The sequence below is a fragment of the Miniopterus natalensis genome, chromosome 12, assembly GCF_054644295.1.
Source record: "Miniopterus natalensis isolate mMinNat1 chromosome 12, mMinNat1.hap1, whole genome shotgun sequence".
In the NCBI taxonomy this organism is placed as follows: Eukaryota; Metazoa; Chordata; class Mammalia; order Chiroptera; family Miniopteridae; genus Miniopterus; species Miniopterus natalensis.
In genome coordinates, this window is record NC_142092.1 from 2789451 (window position 1) to 2808334 (window position 18884).

The 18884-nt window shown below is 39.9% G+C and overlaps 1 protein-coding gene and 1 pseudogene across 1 annotated transcript in view; both read left to right on the forward strand.

Annotated features, from left to right (window-relative positions):
• The window catches only part of IARS1 (isoleucyl-tRNA synthetase 1), a 93891-nt gene extending 76600 nt beyond the window's left edge, over positions 1-17291 (forward strand). The window contains exons 31-34 of the mRNA XM_087822504.1: positions 6724-6849; positions 10965-11108; positions 11761-11913; positions 16759-17291. Of these exons, the coding sequence (XP_087678630.1) occupies positions 6724-6849; positions 10965-11108; positions 11761-11913; positions 16759-16841 (506 nt within the window). The 3' untranslated portion in view covers positions 16842-17291. The remainder of the gene's footprint in view (positions 1-6723; positions 6850-10964; positions 11109-11760; positions 11914-16758) is intronic.
• A 309-nt stretch (positions 17292-17600) lies between these two features.
• Positions 17601-18423, forward strand: LOC107534011 (isopentenyl-diphosphate Delta-isomerase 1 pseudogene; annotated as a pseudogene).
• Positions 18424-18884: the final 461 nt, after the last annotated feature.

Consider the following 18884-nt stretch of genomic DNA (forward strand, 5'->3'; position numbering starts at 1 on the left):
TCAGATTGCTGCTGGCAGTCCCTTCACCCAGGAAGAGCAGAAAAATAGAGTGAGCATTCCTGTGGGAGTGGTCACAAGGAGCTACAGCTGAAGCCATTGACCTGAGCGGGGATGAAGCACAAAGATGAGTCCATGGTGGTCTGGCAATAGCCATCACCAGGCAGAAAAAGCCACAGAACCTGGCTGTCTCCCCTCACCCTCCCAGAACTCCCCTCCCTTCACCCTCCCAGAGCTATCAGCAGTCCCCAGAAGAACCTGTAGCAGTGAGTGTCATGTTGTAGAACACATCCACAAATCTACTAGCTGGAACCACAGAAACATTTTTTTCCTGAATGACAGGCACACTCCACCACTAATCCCAGGGATGGGTGGAGATACAGACGTGAAAGTCCTTCTGAGGTCTACCAGTTTCTATTACTGGGAGAACAAAACCATGAAGGCAACAGATAGCCTCTCGCAACTCACCCTACCCCCACCTATCACGAATGTACTGCTGGGCAGTATCCAGTTGCATGGGACAACTGCTGGGATTTCATGGACTGGAACCCCATCACCCACTGCATTCCCCCATGGGATTGGTGCTTGAAACCAGTGACTTCCTCACAGAGGAGATGCCCCCATCCCCAGGGAACACAGGACTTCTTCCACTGCACTGCAGAGATCTGCAAAGTCAGAACAGTGCAAGAGAACTAAAAAAGCTTGTGCTTCAGCACCACCTCCTGGAAAGCAATAGAAAGACTTCCTGTTAGTCTACTAGAGAACTGCCACTCATACATGGATTCCTACACAGAAAAGGAAGCCATGGTAGGAATAATCATGGTAGCAAGGCAGCCCAGAAAGCAATGAAAAAACCTACAGAAAGTGAACTTAATTAAATGCAAATATGTGATTTAAATAGCAGAATTCAGTATTGCTCTTCAGAAAAAACGAGATATAAACAAACAGGCAGTTTAATGAATGCAGAAATAAAATCATGGACAAAATGAGTACCTTACCTAAGAGATTGAATCTTTAAAAAAAAAATAAAAATACCCAAATAGATTCCCTAGTCAGTTGCTCAGTGGTTAGTGTCAACCCTTGCACCGAAGGGTTGTGGGTTCTATTCCCAGTGAAGGGCACATACCCCAGTTGCAGGCTCAATCCCCACCCTGGTCGGGGCACATGCAGGAGGCAACCAATCAGTGTCTCACATCAGTGTTTCTTCCACTCTCTCTGAAAAAGCAATGGAAAAGGTATCCTTGGGTGGGGCTTAAAAAAAAAATACCTAAATAGAAATTATGGTTAAGAACTTAATAAAAGAGAGAAAAAATGAATAGCAAGCTTAGGAAATAGAGCTGATCAGGTCGGGGAAATTAGTGATACTGAAGACAAAAATCTAGAAGTGACACAAGAGAAAAGAAGAGAAAGACTTGAGAGTTTTGTTTTTTTTTAGTGAATTATAAGACCTATCTGACTGTATCAGAAAAGGTAACATAAGAATAATAGGCATTCCAGAAGAAGAAGAGGGAGGGGAACAGAGAGTCTGTTCAAACAAATAGTTCCCATGAATGTTCAAAACCTATAGAAAGAGCTAGATCCTTGAATGCAAGACAAACGGAACACCTAATTATGTCAATCAAAAAAGAATTCTCGCCAGCCAGGCGTGGCTCAGCAGTTGCTAGGATCCAGGAGATCGTGGTTCGATTCCCAGTCAGGGCACATGTCTGGGTTTCGGGCTCGATCCCCAGTCGAGGGTGTGCAAGAGGCAGCCAGTGAATGAGTCTTATTGATGTTTCTGTCTCTCCCACTCCCTTTCTCTCCCTGAAATCAATAAAGATTAGATAGATAGATAGATGATAGATAGATAGATAGATAGATAGATAGATAGATAGATAGATAGATAGATAGATAGATAGATAGATAGATGATAGATAGATGATAGATAGATAGATAGATAGATGATAGATAGATAGATAGATAGATGATAGATAGATAGATAGATGATAGATAGATAGATAGATAGATAGATAGATAGATAGATAGATAGATAGATAGATAGATAGATAGATAGATGGATGATAGATACTTTTAAATTATGCAAAAAGAATTCTCAAGGCAACAGGGAAAAGAAGATAGTAACCTATAAAGGAAATCCCATTAATTATCAGATTTCTTAGCTGAAACTCCACAATCTAGGAGGCAGTAGAATCAAATATTCAAACTACTGAGAAAAATTACCGCTAAGAATAAGATATGCAGCAAAGTTATCCTTTAGATATGAAGGAGAGTAAAGACTTTTACAGACATACAAAGGCTGAGGGAATTATCGCCTGAAGACCTTTATTACAGGACATACTCAAGAGCATTACTGTACCTGAAACAGAACAAAAGGACACACAACTCTGAGTAAGCATCCACAGGCAGGCAGAAGCAGGGTACTACAACCCTTTTCCAGAATCAGGACTACACACTGAAACATCACATAATGGTTAAACGAGGTAAAAACATTTTTAAACAGAGGGAGAAGACAAACATACACAGACAAAAAACCCTGAGAACATGAAGATGCAAATTTTATCAAAAAACAATTCCCATCCATATGCTGCTTTCAAGAGACGCAAATGAGCGGCAAACACAAATACATATTCCATGGGAAATAGTGGAAAATGATTCTCCAAGCAAATGGCATCCAGAGAAAAGCGGGTATTGCCATACGTACATCAAGATAAAAGACAGATGGACACTTTATATTGATCAAGGGGACACTATATCAAGAAGACATATACTTTTCAACATATATGCACCCAATGAGGGATTAACAAAATATACCAATGAACTACTAACAGAACTAAAGAGGGAAACTGATGAAAACGCAATCAAGAGGAGACCTAAATATCTTATTGACAGCTAGAGATACATTGTCCAAATAGAAAATTATTAAAGAAATATCAGCTTTGAATGACACGTTAGATCAAATGGACATAATTGACATGTACTGAGCCTTTCGTCCCCAAAGACCATATTATCTATTCTCCAGTGCACATGGAGCATTTTCAGATAGACCATATGTTGGGGCACAGAAGTGGCCTTAACAAGTTTAAGAATACTAAAATCATATTAACAACTAAAAGATTACTTGATTATACCAATTGTTACCAAAAAGTCATTTTAGAAAATTAACACCCATTCATGATTTTAAAAATAGTGCCAGAAAAATATAGAGAGGAACTTCTCTTCATTACAAGTCAGCTTGATAATGAACAACTACAAAAAAAACCTGCAGCTAACATTATACTCAGGGGGAAGAGATTGAATGTCTTATACCTAAGATTGGAACCAAGGCAAGGATGCTTATTCTCACTTCTTGTTCAGCATTGTACTGAAAGTTCTGCCTGTGGAATACAACAAGGAAAGCAAAAAAGGCATATAGATCAGAAAGGAAGAAATAAAACTGTCCCTCTTTGGAGATGACATGATTGTCAATATAGAAAAGCCTAGGAATGTACAGATTGAAATATGTCCAGAGACACCTCCAGTGGTTGCCCACAGCACCATCACCAGCTGTTAACTGGGTAGTCATGTGTTCACTTGGACATGTGAGGATGCCTCAGGCAGTATGTGGTCCTCTAGACTGCTGCTCAAGTGTAGTGACATACGGCATGTGAGCTGGTCCATTAGAGCTGTCCTGGCAGTGTGGTAACCTGTGGAGCGAGTTCATTGACTGGGCACTGAATGTGCATCAGTGATGTCAGCAGGGCCAGGATTCTCTGTCAGCTTCAGTCACAGGGGCAGCAGAATGAGCAGTGTCAAGACACAGTGGCCCTACTTTTCCCCATATGCTGACTCCAGTTCCAAACAGCATTATCTTCCCAGGAGGAGTAGTTACAGATGCAAACACAGATTAACTATCTGCCTTAACATGAATTGAAATGGTTTTTAACTCACTGTCTGGCTGAAAGCACTCCTTTGCCCACCTCCACCCAGCCCCAGCTCCCCTTCCCTGTGGCCATCACCACACTGTTGTCTCTCTGTGGGTTGTGCCTATATGTTCTTTGGCTAATTTCTTCACCTTCTTTCATCCAGTCCCCCCCTCTCCCCTCTGATAGCTGTCAGTCTGTTCCGTGTATCTATGCCTCTATTTGTTGTTCCTCAGTTTATTTTCTTCACTAGATTCTACATATAAGTGAGATCATGTGGTATTTGTCTTTCTCTTACTGACTTATTTCACTTAGTATAATACTCTCCAAGTCCATCATGCTGTTGCAAAGAGGAAGGTTTCCATTTTTACAGCCTCATAGTATTCCATTGTGTAAATGTACCACAGCTTTTTTATTTTTTCAATCCTCACCCGAGAATATGTTTGTTGATTTGAGAGAGAAAGGAGGGAAGGGAGGAGAGAGAAAGGTTGCCTCTCATACATGCCCCAACTGAGGAATCCAACCCACAACCTAGATATGTGCCCTGACTGGAAATCCAACCCACAGACTTTCTGATGTAGCATAGGGTACATCACTCCTACCAAACTGGTTCCCACAGCTTTTTATCCACTCAGCTACTGATGGGCACTTGGACTGTTTCCAGATCTTAGCTAATGTAAATAATGCTGCTATGAACATAGGGGTACACATATTCTTTCTGATTGCTGTTTTGGGATTCTTAGGATGTGTTCCCAGAAGTGGGGACGCTGGGTCAAAAGGCAGCTCCATTTTTAATTTTTTGAGGAACCTCCATACTGTTTTCCATAGTGACTGCACCAGCAGTGTACCAGGTTTCCCTTTTCCCCACATCATTGCCAACATTTGTTTGTTGATTTATTGATCGCAGCCATTCTGACAAGTGTGAGGTAATATATCTCATTATCACTTTAATTTGCATCTCTTTGATGATTATTGACATTGAGCATTTTTTCATTTGTCAAACGGTTCAATTAAAAATTGGACAAAGGGCCTGAATAGATACTTCTCCAAAGAGGACATATGGATGGCCAAAGACTTCTTGAGAAAGGAGCAAAAGCAGTTCAATTGAGTCTTCTCATTATATGGTGCTAGATCAAATATATCTTCCTACACAAAAAAATATCCTTGACCTAAGCCTTGCATCATACAAAAATTAGCTCAAAATGGATCACAGACTTAAATGCAGAATGAAACTTTCTTTAGGATTTAGGACTAGGTGAAGAGTTTTTAAGATTTGACCCAAAAGTTCATTTCATAAAAGGAAAAATTGATAAATTGAACTTCACCAAAATTAAAAATCCTGTAAAGGATGAAAAAAAACAAGTTATAGACAAGATTTTTGCACAGCACACATTCATCAAAGGAAACATCTAGAATATATAAAGAACTCTTAAAACTCAACTGTTTTTTTAAAAATCCAGTTAGAAAGTGAGAAATGGCATGAATAGACATTTACCAAGGAGACTCTAGAGATGACAGATATGCATGTGGAGATATTCAGCATCATTAGAGAAACACAGAATAAAAGTACATGAGATGTCACTGCACGCCTATCAAATGGCCAAAATAAAAAATAGTTTCAATGCCGAAGGCTGATGAAGATGTAGAGAAACTGGACTTCTAATGTAGTGCTGTTACAAATGTAGAATAGTAAACATTTAGCAGCTTCTTTCAAAACTAAACATGTGCTTTGCACCGTGATCCAGCATTTGCACTCTTGGGTATTTAGTCCAAAGAAAGCAACGTTTTTGTTCCCCAGAAAACCTCTACTCACATATTTTATAATAGCTGCATTCATAATAGCCAAAAAGCTGGAAACAACCCAGATGTTCTTCATAGGTCATGGTTGAAGGAACTCTGGTGCATTCACACCATGGAATTGGACTCAGCAATAAGAAGGCGCAAACCATTGATTAGCGCAACAACCTGGTTAAATCTTTAGAGATTTATGGTGAGTGAAAAAAGTCAGTTGCAAAAGGGTACATATTGTATGATTCCACTTATATAACATTCTTGAAATGAGAAAATTACAGAAATGGAGAGTAGAAGGAGTAGAGGGATTTAGGTGTAGATTTTTTTATTTTTAGTTTTTGAGTGGACTTTAGAGAGGGGAAGGGGAGAAGAAACATGGATTGGTTGCCTCCTGTACACACCCTGACCAGGGATCACACTCGCAGCCTGGGTGTGTGCCCTGACCAGGAATGGAACCTGCCACATTTTGGTGCACAGGACGAAGCTCCAACCCACTGAGCTGCTCAGCCAGGGCAGATGTAGATTTTTAAAGGCAACACAAGGGATTCTCATGGTGATGGAACGTTTCTGTGTTTTAACTGTTGATGTCAGTAGCCTGACTCTGATACTGTACTATAGTTTTATGTTAATTGTGGTGAACTGGGCAAAGAGCCCCAGGCGTCTGCATTATTAAAACTATGTGTGACTCATCAGTAAAGTAAATGTCTGTGATATAGGATTAATCCATATCAAGGACCATTTGAAGATACTTTTTTAAAATTAGATAGTATTTTTGACCACTCTGAGCCCTAGGGATTCGTAAGTGCTGCAAAATAAAATAGGAAGGCTAAAGACCAAAGTTTGAATCTAGAAAAGGATTGCCTGATGGAGTTCCAGCCCTGGAACAAATCCACCTAGGACTGCCCAAGCACATGCTGAGAGCGCATGTTGTGTATGCTTAAAAAGAAAGAAAGGTGAGTTTGAGCACCCTGTTCCCTTCACTTTTCACTCAAGTTTACCTTTTACTTCAGGTTTACTTATATTTGTGGCTTTTCAGGTGGAGTACTGCTTCTGGAAAATCCAAAAGGCGATAACAGGTTAGACCTTCCAAAGCTGAAGACTGTTGTCACCAGCATTTTTGGTGTGAAAAGTACAGAGCTTGCTGTCTTCTGTGGTGAAGCAGGTATGTGGAAAGTTGTAAGGTTTCCATGGCCTTTGAACAAAGGTAGATTGTTAAAGGTGTTAATTTGGTATCATTTATGCTGTATAGCCTCTGCCTTTCTACTGACTCTGTGGGTCAGGCTGGGCTCTTCAGCTGGTCCCGCCTGTTCAATAGGCCAGAAAGGGCACCACACTTATTAGGAGATGAAAGCTCCCATCCTACCCTCTCACCTATGAGCCATGTGATGAATTCTGAGCTTCAAAGACTTCCCTGGTGAGTTTTAACATTCTTAAAAATAGTGTCTGCGTCTTGCTAAATCCATAGTCTCAATAAGATAGGCCTAAATAATTTTTTAATTGTAAGTACATTCTCTCCCACTGTTACGGGTTGAAATGTGAGACACACCCACCCCCAAAAAAGAAAAAAGATGTTGAAATAAAAAAAAGATACGTTGAAGTCTTTGCCCGTTGTACCACAAACCTTTGGAAATAGGGTCGTTACAGATGTAATTAAGATGAAGTGCAGTGTGCCCTACTACAATATGACTGATGTCCTTATAAGAAGACGGTGAAGACACTGACGCTATGTGATGACAGGCATAGATTGGAATTACGCAGGTGCAAGCTAAGAAACACCAGAGATTGCTTGGGACCTTCTGAAGCTAGGAAGAGGAAGGGGAGGGTTCCCCTACAGGCATCAGAGGAAGTGAGGTCCTACTGACACTTGATCTTAGGCTTCTTGCCTCCAAAACTGTGAGACAATAAATTTCTGTCATTTTAAGCCCCCTAGTTTATGATTCTTGGCAGCAGCTGTAGGAAACTAATAGACTCATTTTATCAATTGGAATGCCTATTTTCAGAAACTTTTAAATAACCTAAAAGAGAAAATCTAAATGGTCAGTAAATAAAGGAATACCTGCTCGACCTCAGTAGTAAAAACCACAATGAGATGCTATTACTTGACACCAGATTGGCAAAAACTAGAAAATTTTCACAGCATTAAATGTTGTCAAGTATATTGTGTAATAGGAACTCCCATTCACTGCTGGACTGTAAATGGGTAGAACTACCGTGGAAAACCATATGCCATCCTATCAGTTAAGAACTGATAAAAGGAAGCAAAAGTGATATGAGAGAAAGCCAAAAAGTAAAGGTCTGGGTGAGGGCAGTTAGTTAGGTCCTAACACTGGCAGTCAGGACCTGCAGAAGAAGCTTTACAAGAGAGTTGCTCATGCACCTAGCCAGAAATTGGAAGAGCACAGGAGTGTGAGCTACTTATTGTCCCCTCCGACCCTGTGAGTGGCAGCTCGTGAAAGCTGAGTTTTGCATGGGCCCCACATTGACCTTTTGAGCATAGTGGCTGTAAATAAATTGCCTTCCAAATCCTGTGCACCTTTCTCTGGTCAGCCCTAACCCATACCAGGGCAGTCAGAAAGTTCTGGGAAACTTTTAGCTTGGTAGAGTTAAACCTCTATAGTCCACCCCTTGAGATACCTAACTTCCAGGTAGGACCATCATAAATTAGAAATCATGTATTCAACTATCTCTGTACAACTGAAAACATGCTAACCCTGTTACCGGAAACTGACATAGAAAGTTGCTGATATTATGCTGTATAGTAAGAGAGTGGAAAAAAATAAGAATTGGTTAATATATACACAGAAATATTAACAAAATAAGAAAGAAGTCATAACTGTTACAGCCTCAGTTCCGTAGCTAATCACATGGTCAAAGCTTCCATCTGTCGTGCACCTTATGTGGGTCTCTGATTTAGAGCAGGGGTCGGCAAACTTTTTCAAAGCAAATATAGTGCCCTGGGTGGTATGGCTCAGTTGGTTGAGCATCATGTGATGCATCAAAAGGTTGCTGGTTCGGGTCCAGCAGGGCGCACATCAGTCCCCAGTAGGGGGCATGCAGCCCGAGGCAGCTGATCAATGCTTGTTTCACATTGATGTTTTTCTCCTTCCCTCTCTCTCCCTCCCTTTTTCTCTAAAATCAATAAATACATTATTTTTTTAAAGTAAATATTTTCGACTAAGAGCTCTTAATTGTCATTGAGGTGCAAAAGCAGCCGTAAGGATATGTTTGGGGTTTGTTTTGTTTTGTTTTTTGTTTGTTTTTATGTTTAAAAAATGGGCAAGGCAGTGTTTCATTAAAACTTTATTTACATAAACAGGCAACCAGCCAGGGGCCATGGTCTGCATATCCTGGTTTAAAGCATAAATGGTATCTGCAAATACAGTATCTCAGCCCTGCCAGCGGTGCCACCCAGGTGGCCTGAAACTGAGTCTTTGAAAGGGCATTCCACCGCTGTTCTAGACCTGCTGCTTCATGGTGATGGGAACATAGAATGGCCAGTGAATTCCCTGAACACTCACACACCTCCCATATCTCATTTGCTGAAAAATGAGTTCTTTGTTGAGAAGCAGTGCCAAGTGAGATGTCATACTGGTGAATAAGACATTCCTGAGTCCGTGGATGGCAGGTCTGACAGAAGCATTGCAGGCAACAAAGACTAACCCACACCCAAAATAAATGCCTCTTCTAGTAATAACAAAGCACTGCCTTTCCTATGATGGAAGTTGCCCAGTAACCAGTCTGCCATCAGGTACTTCCCTCACCCCCTGGCAATAATGCTATATTGGGAATTTCATTATGGCCCTGCTGCTGGTGGGTGAGCTACACTATCAACTAGCAAAGAGAGGAAATCGTGTTGCTGAGCCCATGTGTAATAGCCCACCCACCCTGGATGGCCCCTTTGTTCATCAGTCCATTGGTCATGGATAGGAGTGGCTTGGGAAAGGCTGGCTGACTTTTACAAAACGGGTAATATTGTCCACCTGATTTTTAGGCTCCCCATTCACAGTGCCCATTTGGAGCAGTCCACATAACCTTTGCCATGACTTCCTTGTCGCTATTTTTTCAGTTCTGTTCTTTCCAAGTCCCTGGTCATTCCTGATCAGCCAAACCATTAACTACTGCCCATGGGTAAGTGTAGGTCCATTCCTCTGGCCATCTCACCTGAGTGAAATAAACAACCAACTGCCCTGAATGAAGTTGTATTCATTGAGTGGATTCCTGTCCACACTGTTATTCAGGGCCTCCCAGTCAGTGGGGGTGTGGAACCCACACAGCAGACGTGAAATATTTTCTTTCTGTCAACTGGTAAATTCTTAGAAAGCCACAGGTATGGGTCAAGAGAAGAGACTATGTGGCCCCAGGCTGGTCTTGGGCATCTCGCCACTAGGTGGTACAGGTCTCTTAATCCTTGAGGGTCTCTCCCAGCCTGGTTTCGTTCCTACCACTCCATTCCCCTGTCCCAGTCACAGCCACTACCAGTCATTCACCTATGTTTACATCACTAAACAATGTCTAATTTCATGTAAATAAAATGATACTACATGTGTTTTGTGTATCTTGCTATTTTCCACATATGTTCATGAGTCAAATAACTTCTGTAATTATCATTTTTAAATATAAGGCTCTTTTCATGGTGAAGTTTGGGATTCTGTTATAGGAGGAAGTCTTAAGAGTGCTATAGTATACAGTTGACCCTTCAACAGTGTGGGTTTTATGGACACTGACCCCCCCTCCCCCACTTCCCCACCAGTCTGGTCAAAAATCTGGGTATTATTTGACTGTACAGTCAGTCCTTCACATTCACAGACTGAACCAACTATGGATGGAAAACAATATTTTCCATCTGTGGTTGGGAACTCAATACTGTTTTTGATCCTTGGTTACAAAACCTGTGAATACAAATGGCCAACTGTATTGAAAAAATCTGCATATAAGTTGACTCACACAGTTCAAGAGTCAACCCATGTTCAAGAGTCAACTATACAGAGAAAAAAACTGAAGGGAGACAAAACAGTTTGCGTATATTTTAGGTTGGAATATTATGCCATTTATTTTGCACTGATAACATTTTCTGTTTGCATGTGATTTTATAGAACAGGCAGTATCCTTTCATAAACAGTGGAAAGTATCACTAAAGGGGTGTGTGTGTGTGTGTGTGTGTGTGTGTGTGTGTGTGGTAGTGTAAGAGTTAAATAAGAAAAAGTGAATGACTTCTGCTCTAAACTGTGTACCCCTGAAAAAATGGTACCCTCTTACTATTTTTTTTGTTATTTTTAGAAATACAAAACCAAACGGACTTACTAAGCCTTAGTGGAAAAACACTGTGTGTGACTGCAGGATCAGCTCCCTCTCTGATAGACAGTCCCAGTACTCTTCTCTGTCAGTATATCAACCTACAGCTCCTGGACGCAAACCCACAAGGTACATCCCTCCCCTAGCTGTAAACACCCTCAGCAGGTGGGTTGTGGGGTGTTGGGCAGTGGGTTTCTTTAATGTTCAACCTCTGTGGCCTATGTGGATCTTTCACATTGGCTTTACTGTAGTAATTTGAGTGTAGATTCCCACCCTGCTTTAGGGAGCACACACAGGCTTGTTTTTTTGGTATATTTATGTAGATACACCCTCATCCATTTGACGTGGTAAGGACATGAGATAAATTGGTTAGGTAAAAGTTACAGCTAAATGAAGCTGAATTATTTAAATGCCAAAACATTTTAATTTAGCCTTTTTTTTTTTCTTGGAAAATGTTTTGAAAATCGTTACTTACTTTTCCTGTTATTTTGGCGCCCTCATTGTACACATTTGTTACTGAAGCCTTCAGGCTCTCATTAGACTGCTGACTGTCTCTTTTCCAAGCTGCAGGGTTTTTTATACTGAATGGTTTTCCTTTTTCTCCTTCCCCTTTTCCTCTGGGGTGTTTAAGGCTGTTTGTGCAAACTGAGCAGCTGTCCCACTCGCACTGACCTCACTGCTGACTTCCTTAGCCTTCAGCAGTCAGCGCCTCCACTGGGGATACAGCAGCTAGAGAGTGTGAGCTCTCAGGACTTAACCCAGTTTGTTCTTTCCTCTGTAGAGTGTTTAAGGGGAACAGTGGGCACTCTCCTGCTTGAAAACCCGTTCGGGCAGAATGGACTCACCTATGAAGGTCTTCTGTATGAAGCAGCCAAGGTGTTTGGCCTTCGCAGTAGGAAGCTAAAGCTGTTTCTGAATGAGACTCAAGTGGATGGTGAGGAGATTGTAGAACATGTTAAATCTTTGTTTTAATTTTCTTTTGTTGAAAGTAGATTTGATACCAGTCACCAATCCCAGATTATATGTGAGAGACAGTACTATTGTCTTTCTGGGTTTTTTTCTCTAACATTTTTTTAAGTGATATTTAAAAGGGTGATTGCTTTTTGCTTTTAAACTAATCTAAAAATTGTATCGATATGTTGTTAAAAACACAGGGAGGCAAAAGTAGTTCATAGTTGTGAGTACATGGAAGGGTTTATTTTCTTGTATTATATCATTCATTTTCCTTAGAAACAACTAAACCTGCTTTTGCCCCACCCTGTACATGCTTCGAGAAAAATTAGCATATTTGCTGATTCTACATTGTTCTCTTCCCCAAAAATCAAAATGACCACAGTATTGTAAAATAACAGTATGAAGGAAACTTATAACATCATACCACCACCTCTACAGCTTATAAAGCAGGCTTATATGCGTTTTCTCAATGAGCTGCATAAAAATGAAGATCTAGGTTGTGAGTCAACACATTCCCACCCAGTGATTCAGAGAACAGATTCCGGATGGAGGTTTGCACAGCGCATAGGCCAGTCTTCAGGGGCCTGTTTCCCTTCTCTCTTCATCCTTGCCTGCGGTTCCAGCTCCCGTGGCTATTCTGACGACTTCTCTGTTGACGTTTTAGCCTCCCCTCTAAGTTCTGGTTTGTAGCCCATTAAACATCAGACATCATTTCCCTAAACTGCTTCCAGTGGGATCTGGTTTGTTTTTATTTTGTTCTTTGGGGTTTTTTATAATCATCCTTGTCATCCCAACTCAAAACCTTTCACCACTCTATTCTTTAATTTATACAGCCTTGGAGCTGGAGATTTATTGGACTTTGTGAATTAGGATCTGTGTTGTGTGTTCTAGCACTGGTGGAAAACTGTCAGACATTATCTTTCTCTCTTACGTTTGATTTTTCTGCAGGTTGAATATTATATGCCTAGGTAAAGATTTTTTGGTATGAGGCATTTTCCATTTCTGTTACACTGTTTTGGTTTCTAAAATTTCCTTTTAATTCTTTCTTGGTTTCTCTCTCTCTCTCTGCTTATATTGCCCATCTATTCTTGCATGTTTTCCATTCTTCCCAATAGAGTTCTAGCCTGTTAATTCTATTTTTTTTTTAAGTTTTTTAGAGAAAGACAGGGAGGGAGGGAGGGAGGGAAGGAGGAACATTGATGTGAAAGAGACATCGATTGGTTGCCTCCCACACGTGCCTCTTTTTCGAGCCTGTGTCTCTGTGCTGTGGCCTTTACAGGTGTTCCTCAGCTTTTCTTTTTTTCTTTTTCTTTTTTTTTAGATGAGAAAGGAAGGCTATAAGGGGCTAGAGTTTGTTATTTTCCTTCCCCTGGTTCAGTTAGGCTATGTTTAGGAAAATAAAAGTTAAAAAATGATTACTGATATGGAAGGACTTCTGCCATTTTGCAGGGATTCTTTTCTGAAAGTCCTTATACCTTTTTCCCCCTCATTTCCTTCATTCACTGACACCTTTTTTGTTTCATTGCTTTTTTTATAACATACTGTTTTGATTCTCCCTGACTTACTTTTGTGTATTTTTTTTAGGTATTTTCTTAGTGTTAATGATGGAGATTACAGTTAACATTCTAATTTATCACCTAGTTTGAATTGATACCAATTTAACTTTAATAGCTTACCAAAATTCTGCTCCTATCTAACCCTGCCCCTATTTATATTCTTGTCAGAAAATACACTATACATAAATATAATTTTGTGTTTTATGTATTTGTCTTTTAAATCATGTAGAAAACTGAAAGCAGAGTTACAAACCAAAAATACGGTAACCATACAACTGAGTCACTGTCAGGCATTCTTGCATTTCAACTTGAAGAACTCCCTTTACCATATTTGGGGCACAGTTAGTAGTAATGAACCTCTGTCAGCTTTTCTTTATTTGGGAATGTTTTAATTACTCTTTAATTTTGAAGAATAGTTTTTCCAGATAGAGATTTCTGTGTTGATTGTTATTCAGTGCTTTAAATATGTTATCTCACTACCTTTTGGCTTCCATGGTTTCTGATAAGAAATTAGCTGTTAATCTTACTGAGTATCCTTGTCATGTTGCTTCTCTTTTGTTACTTTCAAGATTTGTTCATTCTTCAAATGTTCTTTCTACCTTTTCTCCTTTTTCTGAAACTCCTATAATGTGTATGTTAGTCCATTTGACTGGGTGATTTCAAATGTTTTATTTCAAGATCACTGATTTTTCTGCCTGCTTAAATATGCCATTGAGCCCCTCTTGTGAATTTATTTCAGCTGTTTTACTTTTCAGCGCTAGAATCTCTATTTGGCTTTTTATAATTTCTCGTTACTGATATTCTCAATTTGTTGATTCATTGTTTTCTTGGATTTCTTTAATTCTTTGTGGTTTCCATTGGCCTTTCCATTGGTTCATGGTTTTCCATTTAAGAGAGTTGTTTTAGAGTGTAAGTTCAAATATTTGCACTTCGTAAAGGACAGATTCTGTCAATTTAGTTTTTTTGTTGAAAATTGGACATTTGAATACTATTCTTTGGTAACTCTGGAAATTAGGTTCTCCCTCTCCCCAGGGCCTGCTGTTTCTTTTTTGAAAGCTGTAATTGTTCGTTTTATGACTTTGCCAAACCTTTTTTTTTTCTTTCTTTCCTGGTGAAGACTCTATTCCTTGTTGTGTTTAGTCACTGAAGCCTCTGTTCCTTTAGCTTGTATTCAGCTACTATTTGACAGATTTTCTGCACCTCCTGGAGCTAAAAGCTTAAAAACAAAATACCCACCTTTCTCAGTCTTTGTGGATTGGCTGTGCTGGGACACTCATTCAGTACAGCCAGGCTATTTACAACTCTACCTCAGCCTTCACCTTCTATTTGCACTGAGCCTGAAGAACAGCCAAGTTTAGCCAGAAAACCCTTTTGCCTTTTTCAGAATTGAAAGTTTTGGGTCTTCTCAGGTATTTTCTGTCTAATACACCCCTGCCTGGACATACACATAGCTTTCTAAAATTACTCAGGATACATGGGCAATTATTAATGCGCCAATTACCCAAAGAAATTCTCTTCTACTTTTTCTCAGAGGCTTTAAGCAGTCTGTGTATTCAATGATAATCTTTGTTCCACACAACTGTGGGCTTTTTGTTGGCTTTACACTGTTTTTATGCAATACCGACCACTTTCTGCCCTGAATTAGTTCCAACTTAGGCAAAACAGAGACAAGTACCTATGTAAGCCCTTCAGATAGCCCCCCAAGTAGGTTAGAACAAACACAGTATTTTCACTCTGTTCCTCCTAGAAATAGATGCCATGGTCCCACACTGGTAACAAGGGCTATTGTCTTCAAGCCCACCACCCACAAAGGAAACAGGGAACTTGACTCACAGGCTGGTATCTTTGGCCTCATTTTCACTGTATTTTTTCTCTGAAAATTGTCTTTCATAAAATATTAATATTTTGGTAAATTAGAAGGGTCATGTAATGCTTACAGTTTTAAAAACTCACTGATGCCTTCTTGCCTGTTCCACTAGATTCTAAATGTCATTTTTGGAATTCTTTATTAAGGAGGCAGCTTTGAGAGTGTTTTTACATTTAGGATTCCTGCTAGGAGAAGAGCCATTTTTAGAGAAAGTTGATCCTTTCCTTTGAATTCAGATCTGGCTAGAAGCAAAGTGCTCCAGAGTAGGCAAGGAACTTTTAAAATTTTTCTTTTGTCACTCCCTTTTTCTGAGTTTATATATATTCAGTGATAATTGCATCTGTGTTATACTTTGGATACTTGAAGTTTTTATCTTTGGCCATATCGGTTCCTGTATTCTTTGACATCAGCTCTTCAGTTTATCGGCCCTTCATTTTTGGAAAAGTTCTCGTTTTCTGGCATTGTAAGATGTCCTAGGCTTACTATGTACTCTTACTTCCCATACCTGGAAATAGCTGTTCTCCCTGTTATAGGAAGTTAATATTTAGAAACCACAAGTCTGGTTACTGGCTTGGTTTTGCTCCTAGGCCTTTCTGTATACATAGGCAATATCTGTGGTGTGGTATGGAGGGAGAGAGTATGAGGACATTTGGGGCAGTAACCCAGAGTTAGTTGGGTTGAGGGCACAGTCCTTCCTAAGTAAAACCAAGAATTAACCCCAAGCTCTAAGAGGTTAGAGTCCAACTACAAACTTGGAGGGAAGGGTTCACACAAGGCCACTGTCACTTCTGGCACCAACTGCAAGTTCAGAGGATTTCCCTAAACCACTTGCAGGTTTGATAATTTGCTAACAAGTTTCACAGAACTCACTGGAAACTTTTGCGTTCACGACTACATTTCTTACAGGGAAAGGGTAAAACCTAGAATCGGGCCAAGGAATAGATGCACAAAGCCAGATATGAAAGGGGTGCAAACACGGAGTTACAGCTGTCCTCTTCCCCAAGTGCTACCTCCCCCTGGCCCCAGTGCATGTCAGTATGTACAGACATGCACCCAGAGAGGCTCACCTTTGGTGTCCTTGAGTTTGTATTGAGGCTTTATATATAGGCATGATTGACCTTACTTTTACCTGGAATCTTATGGTTGGTCTTTCTGGTGTAGCCACCTCCACCCTGAGGCACCTCCTTTGCATAAATTATAAGGTGTGATCAAGGGCCTACCATGATAACAAAACACACTACTGTCACTGAGGAAATTCTCTGGGTTCCGCAGGAGCTGGGACAGGGGTCACACCTCTCTTTGGGTGAGGCCAAATTTATTGTTACTCAGGCTTTGACATTTTTATAATATGCAGAATAGGTAGAAAATTTATTTATTTATTTATTTAACTTTTTTCCATTAGAAATTACGGAAGAAATCCCCATGAAGACTTTGAACACGAAGACTGTATATGTTTCAGTATTTCCAACAACAGCTGACTGCTAACTTTCTCTTATCAACATGGTTCAGTCAACCTTTCCCTGGCATGTATCTGTCCCTACACACATGTATGTATGTACATATACATAAATTGAAGGTATTCCTTTCAAGTGCATGTATAATATGCTACTTTTGGTCTAAATGTGACGTAGGATTGATTCATCAAGTAGCTTGAGACCTCACAGCAATATTCACATTAAACCATAAAGACCTGTGCAGCCATGTTGGGAGAAGGTTACATTGTTACCTCAGCATTACAGAGTTTATTCCTGTACTTGAATTCTTAAGTATAGAGGGTAGAAGTTTATTAAAGTGGTATAATTTTGTCATTTTATCATCTTTTAAAACTTACTTGAAACCTTGAAGGAATGGGTAACTTGGACTTCCCTGGGTAATTTGATAGAATATTTTGTTCCATTAAAGCAAAAAAAAATAAACCGACTTTCTCTCAGATAATGTGTTAGAAGTAATTCATTCCTCCATAGTTTATTGAAACTTGAAATTTGTAATCTTCAACGGACATAAAAACTTAATAGTGGCTTCTATATTAAGACAGTGAACTAAACCCCAACCAGATAGCTCAGTTGGTTAGAGCATTGCTCCAGTAAGCCAAGGTTACAGGTTTAACTCCCCATCAGGGCACATACAAGACGAAACCAATTAATGCATAAATTAGTGGAACAACAAGTCTCCCTGCCCCCCGCCATCCATCTCTCTCTAAAATCAATTTTTTTAAAAGATTAAAAAAAAATAGGGGCATAGGCGATGGACACGAGGGTTCAGGAGCCTGGATCCCGGGGCTGAGCCAGGACGAGGTGTGTGCCACAGGCAGCAGCTCAAGGACTGTCCACGCCCTCGGTTCAGTGCATCCCTGGGGATTCTATGACAGATCAGACATTTTGTAACTGTGCCTGAAATCAACACCAAAAACCTTGATAAGCAACAGGTTCAGGTCCTGGCAGAGATGTGTATTCTTATTGATGAAAATGGCAATAAAATTGGGGCTGAGACCAAAAAGAATTGTCACCTGAATAAAAACATTGAGAAAGGGTTATTCCATCAAGCTTTTAGTGTCTTCTTATTCAACACCGAAAATAAGCTCCTGCTACAGCAGAGATCAGATGCCAAAATTACCTTTCCAGGTTGTTTTAGCAGTACTTGCTGTAGTCATCCCTTAAGTAACCCAAGAGAGATTGAAGAAAATGATGCAATTGGAGTAAGGCAAGCAGCACAGAGGCGTTTAAAGGCTGAATTGTGAATTCCTATGGAACAGGTTGCTCCAGAAGAAATTATCTGACCTGAATTCACTACAAGGCTCAGTCTGATACTACTATCTGGGGAGAACATGAAATTGATTACATTTTGTTCTAGAAAGAATGTGACTTTGAATCCTGACCCCAATGAGATTAAAAGCTATTACTATGTATCAAAGGAAGAGGTGGAAGAAATGCTGAAAAAGGCATCCAGCGGTGAAATTAAGCTAACTCCATGGTTTCAAAGTATTGCAAAAGCTTTTCTCTTTAAATGGTGGGATAACTTAAATAATTTGAATCAGTTTATTGACCATTAGAAAATACACAGAATATGAAAGACAAAGGGTAGCTGAATGTATAAGAAAACAGGACCCACCTGTTGTCTACAAGAGACCCACCTGAGAGCAAAAGACTCACACAGCCTAAAAGTGAAGGGATGGAGTAAAATATTCCATGCAAATGGAAAGGAAAAGAAAGCTGGAGTAGCGATTTTTATTTCTGACAAAACAGACTTCAAAATAAAGACCATAACTAGAGACAAAGATAGGAGGAAATAACCCTTATAAACATTTATGCACCCAATATATAGGAGCACCTAAATATATAAAAATTTCTTGGGGGACTTTAAAGGGGAGATTGACAGCAACATAATCATAGTGGGGGACTTGAACACCCCACTGTCAGCACAGGACAGATCATCAAGACAAAAAACAGGGAAACACAGACCTTAAGTGAATCACTAGACCTAATGGATTTAATTGACATTTACAGAACATTTCACCCCAAAGCAGCAGAA